This window comes from Megalops cyprinoides, chromosome 19 (assembly GCF_013368585.1).
Source record: "Megalops cyprinoides isolate fMegCyp1 chromosome 19, fMegCyp1.pri, whole genome shotgun sequence".
Lineage (NCBI taxonomy): Eukaryota > Metazoa > Chordata > Actinopteri > Elopiformes > Megalopidae > Megalops > Megalops cyprinoides.
Window position 1 is genome coordinate 11,106,128 of NC_050601.1, and position 11,412 is coordinate 11,117,539.

An 11,412-nucleotide genomic window follows, 5' to 3' on the forward strand; every position below is an offset into this window, starting at 1 on the left:
ATGTGTTTATGGGTGTGTTGTCAATTAATTTTAAGTTAACTTTGCATTCAGAAAGAATAGAGGAGAATTTAAACTAAAACTTAAAAGTCATGTGGTGCTTTCAGTCGAGGCTGAAACTGCACTGCTGTCATTGTAACATATCAGCTTCCTTTATACGCAATATATAGCTAATAAATAATGGTTTTTACTAGCTAGCTGTTAAATAGCTCAAAGTCAACGTTGCGCAAACACGGGTTTGATGCTCTCTGGATACTTGATGCAAACGCAGAAACGTACGGTCGCACGTACATGCCCCCGCCTCTTTCTCCGAGTCAGTCGCGCGCGGACACACGGCGAAGCTAGCGGTAAGCTAACCTGAGACGTGGTGACGGTGGTTTGTCACATCGTAACCTGAAGATAATACTTTTTATTTGGCCTAAATCCTAACAGAAGAAACTGGAATCGGAGGTTTTCCAAGAAGAAGAAGAGGACGCACGACCGGATTAAAGGACTTTAAAAACGTGCCACCAGTACAGACTAATACAGGGCAACAATATAAGATAGCTAGCAAGTTGTATGCTTTCCGCCGTTTGAACGTGTGTCGTGGATTTGTATTTTGTCCCTAAACGGTGGGAATCTGGTTAAATTTCCATAAAGTTGGCTAGCTCAATCGTCGCCGTATGTTATCTTTATATTTTAAATCAGTTTGTTGACAACTAGTTTTGCTAAACGAGCTACAGGGATTTCTTTATCTCGCTAGCTAGCCAACGTAGCTAAGGACTTTAGTTACTAGCTAAGTGGAGAGGTGGTTAGTGAATAATTCAGCCCATGTTGAAGCAGCAGCAAGCCGGCTCCGGCGGGCGGAAAACCTCAAATGGGACCTCAGGGCCTGTCAACGTGTCTTCCATGGCCTCCGGGACCAACACCAACAGAGCACCGGCTGGAAGGTAAGCAAGACCCCGTGTGTGGTCCCTAGGAAAGTCAGGGGATTTCATAGCCTGTGGAGGCCTACCGGTCAAAGCCGGGGAAGTAAGTGGGCGTGTCGGATAGGAGGGACAGTTTCGAGGTCATTGACCAATTGAATCGATACAGTGTATGACGAATGAGTTAGTTTCAACCAATACGAGAGATGTGTTCTTGATTGACGTAGTTGTAGCAAATAGGTGTAATGGCGAGGGAGGAGCAAGCGGTTTTGATTGAGAGAGTCACCGGGATCCAGTGGGCGGGACAATTGATATGATTGAAAGCAACTCTGACCATTTATATGTGAGAAGAGAGAGTTCGGGATTATTGTTTAGTGAAGCCTTGCTGTTGAGAATTGTGATTGCCTTGGCTGGATGTAATGTCTAAATTCTGATTTAAACGTCGTACTTTCCGGATGCAGATAACGAAAAAGTACGTCTTTGTCCTTTTAATTGTTTTGTGGTTATCTTGCGTGTCACGTCAGTTTAACATTGCTGTCGCTTATACCGAGGTAGCGTTAGCTGTCTTTGATGAGATTTTATCAGCCCTTGTTTTGATTTTGGCAGCCAGCTACCTTACTAAATAAAACACTTTAATACTCATTCTTTAATTCTGATATCAACAGATGGCTAAACTGGCTTAGTCGTTGCTATGTTTTAAAGTGCACAGTAATATCGTTGAGGCTTTAAGACGGCTAGATAATTATCTACCTAACTAATATTAGTTATGATCAGTACTGAACTTGCAAATTTGTCACTTTTCCTATAGGCATGTTCTTTATCATTTACTATGACTACCTTGATTTATGAATTCACTTAGTAGTGAGGTGTATGATGAGGCCGTGAGACATTTTTTCCGTATACATACATAGACAATTGTCTTCCTGCGAAGCGCTACCGAGTTTATTTTTAACTCTTAGTATATACTGTAGATGTATCTTTGGCCAATCGAATGCCTAATGGCATATTTGTGTTTGCGTTTAAAAGTACATTCTGCTAAATAAATAAGCTTGACTGTTTACGAGTTAGTCAGATTTTGAATGAATTAATAATGATTCCTTTCTTTGTTACGCTTTTGTTGCAGGAGCCGAAACTCGGTGAAGCCTCCTTCCCAACCTTCTCCAGTGAGTCATTGTTCAAGGCGATTCTCATTTAGTTTAGTTAAATGTTTAGTCTGCCAAATGAATAAATGTAAATGTAAATGTAAATATTTGTACGGCTAAATATTGACCATACCATTACTATTACCGCAACGTTCATAACCAGAAGTATTGGTCGTTGATCGTTTTAAACGTGGTGATGAGAGAAAACGAGCCATTTCACAGGTGCAAATAAAGTGAAGTTTTGGACCGTGCAGCTAAACGCTCTACTTTCTCCAAAACTCAACAGATACTTATTATGATCAAAATTGATTAAAGGTAGGATGTCATGATTAATTAGTAAAAGAGTATGCTACACTTGAGGTGGAATTTGTTGATTAGAAAAAAGCAAACGGTGTGTTTACATAAAACATTTAAGAATTTGAACCCAGTGGAAAATATAAAATACATCATATAGTCTGTGATTCTCTGTATACATAAAATGTGTCTTTTTTCCTCTGTCACACTTTTGACTCATGCACCACCCATACAACACAGCAGGAAAGACAACATTTACAGAAACCAAATCATTTATTTGAAACGTACTTCAAAACAGGACCCAGCAGTTCCTCATGGTCTGAGTCAGCATGGGATCGTCACAGACTTCCTCTGGAATGTGCTGTAGTGTAAGGCATTCACGTCAGACCTGTATACGATATTTTTAGCTTTTAAAGATTTAGTGATTTGGACCCATGCCCCCGTGACCGCCTGGAGCCCAGAAAATAATATGTGCCCAAGACACACTGCTGTGTTGAAACCTGAATAAACAACAACTGACATTTTCTTACGTAGTGAAAGTGTGATGTGGTGCACCTGTTTGACTGAATGTATCGAACAAACTGAAACGTGAACCGGACTCTGTGATGTCTCCCCCAGGTGTTCGAAGGCGTTTACAACAATGCCAGAATGCTGCACTTCCTTACAGCCGTGGTGGTGAGTCACTCGGTCTGCGTCGTGTTGTGGCTCGCGGTGGCTAACGGTGAACCGTAGGTGTAATTAAGCTTGGCGGGGTTCATTTTAGATCTGAATGTTCCTGAAAGCGGCGCGCTCCTCCGATGTGTCACAAAGCGCCGCTCGGCTTGAACCCCTTTCTCTGTTCCGCGTCAGCCGCTGCGGGCTGGGGGGGGACGTGAGTGCGAGGGCACACGGAGCAGCTGAAGTCTCTCTGAAGGAAACGTTTTGTTATGTACTCGGGTACCATAGCAGTGGGTTCAAATGCTGGAATGCCAGTGTAAAATGCCATCATATTCCAAGACAAAAACAGGATTTTGGCTAAATATGTGTAAAGAACCACGTACAGATTTGCCCAAAGGTGACCTCACAAAGCCGGTCTGTGACAAAACCCCCCTCTGTGACAGCCACCAGTACCATGTAGGCCAGGGTGCCACATTGCAGTATCTTACTGTACTGTAACAGCATGTCTCTCTTCCTCTGTCTGCAGGGCTCCACCTGTGATATCAGGGTGAAAAATGGCAGTGTGTACGAGGGCATCTTCAAGACCCTCAGCTCGAGGGTAATTTACGCTTTCTGTTTCTTAGCCAGAGTTTCCTCTTCGCAGCAGCTGATGGTGTTGATGTGTCCGTTCACTGGATTTGGTTGTGTTTGCTCAGTATGTGTATGAGCTCCTGTCCTTGCTCCCTCAGTGTGAGTTGGCGGTGGACGCGGTGCACCGGCGGAGTGAGGACGGGGGCAGCGGAGGAAGCTCGTCGGCTCCCCCCAGGAGAGAGGAGATAACGGACACCATGATCTTCAGCCCGTCTGACCTCGTCACCATGACCTGCCGGGACGTGGACCTCAATTACGCCACACGCGGTACAGCAGGGGAGGGCGAGGAGGCTGACACGTGTGTGTGTGAGTGTGTGTGTGTGTGTGTGAGTGTAGGGGTGTGCGTGCGTGCGTGCGTGCATGTGTGTGTGTGTGCGCAGGAGTTGTTCGGCAGAACAATGTGTAATGTTCAGAGAGAAGGAGGTGGGGATGGTGTTGGTGTAGAACAGATTACGATTAAGCCAACATTGAATAATGAGGCCATTTTGTGTGTCTGGCGCTCGTGCTCATGACACGTACTGACAACTGCGTTGTCTCTGCGTGAAGACACTTTCACAGACACAGCGATCAGCTCGTCGCGGATGAACGGAGACCACAGGGAGAAGGTGCTGCAGAGGTGGGATGGGGGAGACAGCAACGGCGAGAGCTGCGACCTGGAGGCAGACGCTGTGAGTCCCAGCCCCCTGTGTCGTCTCCGTCCCTGCCTCCTCCCGCCGGCTTCCCTTCACGCTGCCCTTGTCTCAGGTATTAATCAGCGCTGTCTGTCTCCCTCAGTCCAATGGCTGGGACGCCAACGAGATGTTCAAGATTAACGAGGTGAACTACGGCGTCAAGTCAACGTATGATTCCAGCCTCTCCATGTACACGTGAGTCTCCCTCTTTTTATGAGTATGGTACTTCACACAATAGGAAGTCATGAATGGGTGCTCATACTGAAATCTCCCCCCAATGCCCCAGTGTGCCTCTGGAGAAGGGGAACTCGGAGGGCTACCGGCAGCGGGAGGCGCGGGCGGCCCGCCTGGCCAGCGAGATCGAGTCCAGCCCACAGTACCGGCACCGTGTGGCCCTGGAGAATGACGAGGGGAAGACCGAGGAGGAGAAGTACAGCGCAGTGGTCAGAGACCGAGACGGGGGCGAGAGGGAGAAGGGCAGGGAGAGCCCCAGGGAGAGGGAAAAGGAGCGGGGCAGAGACAGCCCCAGCTCCAACAGGTGAGTCACGTGGGGGACACTCTGCTGTGACAGGTGACCAGCTTGTCACTATATGTGAGCTGGTTTTTCCATAGCGTATTGCATGCTTGCTGTGATCAGCAGTGTTTGTGGATATTCAGTGTGCTCGGATATTCTGTTTTGGGTTTTAATCTCTCACTCTTTCCGTTTAACCCCAGGGAGGGCAAATACATTCCACCCCAGCGAGCCAGAGAGATGGGGTCATCAGTGAACAATATGAGGGGGGACAGAGAGAGGGGAGGGGGGGCAGGTACACCAGCTTCACTCCCCAATCGAATGGGAGGATCCCATTCTAACAGATCCACGCCGCCTAACTCCTCCCCTAGGCCCCCTCTCCCTGCTTCCAGCAGCCAGTCCAGCCCTTCCGAAAGACACAGTCCCCTCTCCAACAGGGGAGGGTATTCTCCGCACCAGCCCCAAAGCAACGCCAGCCCGGCCGGGGCATACACACCCCCCTCCCAGCCTCGGCCCACTGAGCCCCCCGCAGCCGCCACCGGCAGCCCGCCCACCCCCCACGCTCACAGCCACTCGGTCCCCCACTCCCTCTCGCACCCTCAGTCGCTGTCCGATGCCTCCAGGGCCGTCAATGGAGGTGAGCCGCTCACTGGGCAGCGTTCACGGGGGTTCTGTTTGTCATATTTTGAAGTTTGAAGTGTCTAGTCTGGCGCAGTGATGTGTGTATGACGTATTCCTCTCTTTCTCAGTGTCTTCCCGAACCTCCCCTAAATCTCAGAGACCCATGCAGAATAACAGACCCCTCCGCACTTCCAACTCCCACAGCACCCCTGCAGGTAGGATGTCCTTACTGCACCACTGTTTACACACAAAATTACTGTGTACAGACTGGAGTGAACACCATTCAGCTGCACATACAAGAACTTTTAATATTTTCCCTTATCTGTATGTACACCAGACATGAATATATACAGCGTGTGCAGCCCGTCAGTAATATGTTCGTACTGCTCTTTTAGTGAAATGAAAGGGATTGAGTGCTGGGCTGAATGGATCCCATGTTTTTCCCTCTCCAACAGTGTCGCGTTCCCCAAAACCAGCAGCGTCTTCCCAAGACCCCCCTCTTGCTGCTCCATATGTAGACACCACAGTGGTCCCCGTAGCAACCACCAAACCTGCTGGCCCAGCCCCCATCTTTCCTGTAGATGGTGAGAACTCATCTTTACATCACATCATATCACATCACATCACATGACTCTTTCTGTCACTCCACCAGTTTCTCAGCTTGGTTCTCTTGAGCTTGATTTATACATCAAATGAAGCTTTCAGAGTTTCTGAGAAAGACCCCCATGTGGCTAGTGAAGAGCCTTTTTTTCCATTCTCAGTTATTTGAGTAGCTTGTTGCAGTTTAAAGATAACAGTGTAGCGTTGTAGTGAAATTTAGATCCACTTGCTTGAAATGGAGAGCGATCTGAACTCTGCAGCGTGGTGAGCTTTTGCTGTCAGGTCAATTGATGCGTGATCATACCCAGGCCTCATATTTGTTGAATTTTCTCCTAATTTCAGGTAATAAATGTTGTAGAATGCTGTGTGTGTATGTGTTGTTTTTTAAGTGTCCCTTTCTTATGTCCAGTGAATGAGATCCTCAACTCAGCAGCAAAGGAGAAGGCAGCTGAGAGTCCAGTGAGTCCACAGGAAAGCAAGAGCAGTAAAGGTCTGTCTCTCTCACGGTCATTCTCAATATGTTGCTTGCTGTTTTGCTGGCTTTAAGATTTTGCATGAAAATGCTAGTGATTAAACTTCTGTATTCAATCACACAGCTCCCTCGGTACAGCAAAGGTCACAAATCGAAGAGCTTCGGAAATTCGGAAAAGAGTTCAGGGTGAGTTTGTTTCAACCTCTCTGTGTCTGTGTTACATTTAATGGGGGACTGTCCACCACATTGATAACTCTCACCTGACTGGTTGAGCCTCGCAGCAAGCATGAAACTTCCACCCATGTTTTTTGTTTCCTGTTGAGTCACGCCAGCTTCATTACGGGGGTTCTGTGCGTGGTTCTAATTCTGCCTGCCAGAGAATCCTGTGGAAAAGCAGGCATAACCAGAATCATTACTAATTATTTCAGTTCCTGTTTCTAGTTTCAACAGTGGCAAAGCCCCATACGAAAACCACACCTAGTCAGACTGGGTTCTGAAATGACCCATTGTATGTTAAGCAGGCCTTATCACATTAACCTTACAGCTTCCATAATATTGTGCTTACTGGTGTGATTTACATTGTTTAATGCTAGCAGTTGTTCTTTTCTGATGGGAGTTAACCACTTTCAGATTGCCATAACAGAACTCCTCCAATAGTGTGTAAACACAGACAAGTGTAGTCAGCCTTTTTGCCCCTCCACTCTTCTTTCTCCTGTGCAGCTTCAGCCCAGTGCTGGTACCTCCAGCAGTCCCAGCGGTACAGCAGTAGCACCCACAGAAACAGCCCCGCCTAGCCAACCCCAGGCTTCTGCCGCAGACCCCGCCCAGACGCCCGAGCCCAGTCCCATCCCAGCCCAGAGCCCCCCTCAGAGCTCACCCCCGGAGGAGCAGGGGAAGGAGAAGGAGGCGGAGGTCACAAGCACCGGCCCAGCTACGGCTGTGACTGCGGCCCAGACGGCGGTGCCAGACAGGCAGTCTGCAGCAACGCCCCAGCCCGCCAGGACACCGGGCAGTGAGGAGGCAACGGAGAGAGTGGAGGGCGTGGCTGAGTGAGTAGGGTGGGGTTGGGGGGGGGGGGGGGTTGTTGAGAGAATTGAGAGAACGGGAGGAAGGGAAGTAGGATGAAGAGATTGGTGGGCATACGGAGGGCTCCTTAACAGCCGGCAGAGACTGAGGCCCTTCAGCACCAGGACGGAGGGACAAAGAATTACTCACAACTGCGACTGAGTCTTTCCTTTCTGTCTTTCCTTCCAGCCAAGTGAAAAAGTCCACCCTGAACCCCAACGCTAAAGAGTTCAACCCAAACAAGGCTGCCCTGACACTGGTGAGCTTAGAGCACAGCCTGCAGCTGACGCAGTGCACACGTGCCGTATCCGATGCTCTCCACCACGTGGAATAATATTCTGAGCTGCTCCCTCCTGTCTCTCCTCAGGCGAAGCCCACTTCAGCCCCCACGCCTCCTCGCCCAACTCCTCCCAGCCCCTCCGTGGTACTGCAAGCCCCTCCGGGACAGGGGGCCATCTACAACCCCCCTTACCTCTCCTATGTCTCTCAAATACAGATCCAAGGCCACTCAGTGCAGGTAACAGGGGAAAAAGAAGCCTGGGTATATTTTTTTTGTGTGTGTATGGGTGTGTGTGTGTTGGGGATTTTAGAACCAAGGTACCTCAGCAGGAAATAAATTCAGACATTCATTAAAAGGGCATTCTTGTTTTTGCAAGAGGAGAAAAATCTCTTGTTGCAAGCAAGATTCTTTCTTTGGCAAGTTATTAATGAAAATGAGCGGTATGTGCCCTGATGTTTGTAGGTGATACATGCTGCTCTCTGGGCTTTTTATTCAGAGAGTGGCTGTGTAAGTTCCTTGAATTGTACTAAGGCAGTCTCCTGTATTGTTTTCCCGTATTTCAAAAGCTTGCATTATGGGTGTTTTAGTGTGTTTATGTGTCTGAGGTGACCAGTGTCCCTGTTCCTCTCCCAGGCTCCTCAGATGTACCAGTACACCGTATCCACTGTCAGCCAAGGAAAATACCCCAGAGCCAAAGGTAGAAGGCAGCTTCCTCTCTCCCTGAGAGTTTCACATCCACTGCCTTTAACTGCAACCTCAGTGTGTATGTGCAGTAGTGTTGGTGTTGATGTTCGTGCTGAATAATCTGCCTCCTTCAGGCTCGGTGGTTGCTCCTCGTTCAGATCACAGCTCCTCGGCGCCCCCTATGCTCCAGGCAGCTGCGTCGGCGGCCGGCCCTCCCCTCGTAGCCTCTCCCTACCCCCAGTCCTACCTGCAGTACAGCCCCCAGCAGTACAGCCAGCAGGTCATCCAGGCCATGACCCACTACCCGGGACAGGTATCACACTGAGCTGAGATACAGTGCACATACAGTACCAGTCAAAAGTTTGGATACACCCGATGAAGATAATGAGAAACATGCATTCAAAGACATTTTGATCTAAAGACTTATGCTTAAACGCTTGAAATTTATTTCTTAGGCATCAACTTCACTATTTATATTTGTCTATGTATGAATGTCTTTCCAAAAAAATTTTATTTAAAAAAATTTGAGAGAGTTTGATTTGTTTTTAACACCTTTTTTGGTCACTGTGTTATTCCATTTGTTATTTCGTAGTTATGATGTCTTTACTGTTATTCTGCAATGTGGAAAATGGTAAAAATGAAGAATAAAAGTTGTGCCCGAACTTTTGACCAGTGCTGTATATTTTTCCCATTAGACATGTTTGAGTTTGAGCCCACCATGCTAACTGTCCTTCCCTTTCAGCCGGTGTACTCGGTGCTGCAGAGCGGGGCCCGCATGCTGGGGTCTGGGGGACACCCTCAGACGCTCGGGCCTCCGGGCCCTCAGTACGCAGCGCAGGGAGAGGGGCCTCCCGGGCCACAGCAGGGAATGTATGGTAAGTCACATCTATAGACGGGGTAACAGAAACACACCATAAGCAAATATGGCTAGGGCAGGCAAGACCGACATGATCTTTTCACTGCAGTGTTAAGTGGTAAAGCTTCATTTAACATTAATGTATTATGGTCCACTCATAGTATAGACACATGCGTTGACAAGTTCTTTCTTTTATTATGACTTTCATCATAAACCTCCCATGTAAACTGATTAAAATGAAGGTCATTGCATCACTTCCTTTTGGAGGCAGAAGTCTGTAGCATTGTCATAATGAACCACTGTCCCTCTCAGCCCCGCAGTCTTTCTCCCATCACTCGGGCTCAATGCACCCGCCCCAGCCCTCCAGCACCCCGACGGGCAGCCAGCCGCCCCCCCAGCACCCTGCCCCGAGCCCAGGCCAGGTAACCCCGCCTACTTAGCACATACGCCTGTAATGAGTCTGTGAGAGATTGCGTTAGTGCCTAACGTCAGTATGAGCATTTATTGGTTTGGCTGGGGTCCATCCAAGGTGACTCAGTCTTTATACGGAAAGGGAACAAGCTGATGAACAAAGACGCCACTGACCACAACGAGTTCTGTACCCATATGCATTATTATCTCTGCAACATTTCAACGCCAGCCAGACTCCAAATGTTATGCATTAAAACCATGGGCTGAACTCCAGGATGTATGCAGACACAACAGTGTGGATTTGGATTTAGCTGAATTTAGAATAGAGATGCAAGCAGGAGAAATGAATGGACAGTTTAAGGAGAACAGACAATTAATGATTTACCTTCCCTCTTTTCCTCTCTCCCCCTACCTAGTCTGCACAGTCGGGCCCCCAGCCCCAGTCTCTGTATCACTCTGGCCCTCTCTCTGCCCCTACTCCCCCAAACATGCCCCCTGGACACAGCTCCCCCCAGGGCTCCTACCCCCTGCAAGGGTACAGTCTGCACGGGCACCAGCCCATTCCACACACCTACCCGTCACTGGGGCAGCTGACGCAGGTAAGCCCCCACCCCCCGTTCTCGGTCAGTGTGGCAGTGCACAGGCGGTCTGGTGTTGAGCGCCTCCTCTCTCTCCTCCCCTCAGGCTCACGTACCCGGTGCCCTGTCGGGCCCCCACCACTCCGGCACCCACGGACCCCCCCAGGTGATGCTCCTGCACGCCCCGCCGCCGCAGCAGGGGCCGGGCTCGGGCCCCCAGCACGGACCCCCCCCTCAGCAGGGCACCCACCAGCACTACGCCTACATCGGACACCCACAGGGTGAGCACACAGCGAAGGCTGTCTGCAGACACGTCTCACACACAGGGCAAACTGCCAGGGTCTGGAGAATTTGAGGAAGCTTGAAAGGGGGCAGTGAAACTAATGACTCTTGGAGTTCTGTTTTACATTACATTACATTGCATGCATTTAGCAGATGTTCTTATCCAGAGCAATTTCCAACATAATAGACCATAAGTGTATCCATTCAAGTTAATCCAGGTTTTGCCCTGTATTTGTGCATACGTGAAATTTGCAGGCATTTATTATACCATATACAGCATGCTGGTTGTCTCAGTAATGTTACGACTCTTCTCCCACAGCAGTGCAGGTGCAGGCCCACCCGCCCCAGCAGCTCCCCTTCCACCCCCCCACAGGGAACTGAGGACCCGCCGGGCCAACAGGGACACACACACACAGCCACATCGCCACAGAGAGAGGGAGGAAGAGGACAGCCCCTGTCCCCTCTGCCATTCTCTTTAGCAAAACGTCTGTGGCGTCTTCCCCCCCCCCACCCGATTCCCATAGTCCAGAAGAGGAATCCCACTATCTGGTTTCATCGCGACGGGGTGTGTGACCAGTCAGCCTCTCCTCAACCTTTCACCTCTCTCTCACAAGAAGATTTTACCTGCAGTCATTTTAAGCAGAGAGAGAATGAAAACGTATTGCTGGATGATGGGTTCTCACCCTTCTGTGCAAGGAAGAGCTTTTTAAAAGAATGAAAGACTGTGACAACTTGTTTCTTTAAAATTGTCTACAG

At 49.1% G+C, this 11,412-nt stretch overlaps 1 protein-coding gene across 3 annotated transcripts; it reads left to right on the top strand.

Moving 5' to 3' along the window:
• The first annotated feature begins 312 nt into the window (after positions 1 to 312).
• On the top strand, positions 313 to 11,122 carry atxn2l (ataxin 2-like). 3 transcript variants are annotated; one of them, XM_036552523.1, is made up of 23 exons: positions 313 to 926; positions 2,026 to 2,065; positions 2,957 to 3,013; positions 3,522 to 3,593; positions 3,724 to 3,892; positions 4,172 to 4,293; positions 4,400 to 4,491; positions 4,583 to 4,834; positions 5,011 to 5,444; positions 5,557 to 5,643; positions 5,884 to 6,012; positions 6,438 to 6,518; positions 6,625 to 6,686; positions 7,221 to 7,549; positions 7,755 to 7,824; positions 7,933 to 8,082; positions 8,479 to 8,542; positions 8,664 to 8,842; positions 9,272 to 9,404; positions 9,698 to 9,807; positions 10,213 to 10,395; positions 10,481 to 10,655; positions 10,976 to 11,122. In XM_036552523.1, exons 1-23 carry the CDS (start codon positions 808 to 810, stop codon positions 11,035 to 11,037), a joined length of 3,171 nt encoding a protein of 1,056 aa, XP_036408416.1. In that variant the 5' UTR covers positions 313 to 807; the 3' UTR covers positions 11,038 to 11,122. The 3 variants fall into 3 exon arrangements, with proteins under 3 accessions (XP_036408416.1, XP_036408417.1, XP_036408418.1); XM_036552524.1 differs by having other exon boundaries at positions 10,979 to 11,122; XM_036552525.1 differs by lacking the exon at positions 313 to 926 and adding an exon at positions 1,296 to 1,374.
• Positions 11,123 to 11,412: the final 290 nt, after the last annotated feature.

What these genes read in the sequence shown, in the direction of transcription:
- atxn2l (XM_036552523.1), top strand. Translation starts at nt 808, where the DNA reads ATGTTGAAGCAGCAGCAAGCCGGCTCCGGCGGGCGGAAAACCTCAAAT. An exon ending in AGAGTGGAGGGCGTGGCTGA is followed by an intron (nt 7,550 to 7,754) that starts GTGAGTAGGGTG and finishes CTTTCCTTCCAG; the next exon opens with CCAAGTGAAAAAGTCCACCC. An exon ending in CTGCCCCGAGCCCAGGCCAG is followed by an intron (nt 9,808 to 10,212) that starts GTAACCCCGCCT and finishes CCCCCTACCTAG; the next exon opens with TCTGCACAGTCGGGCCCCCA.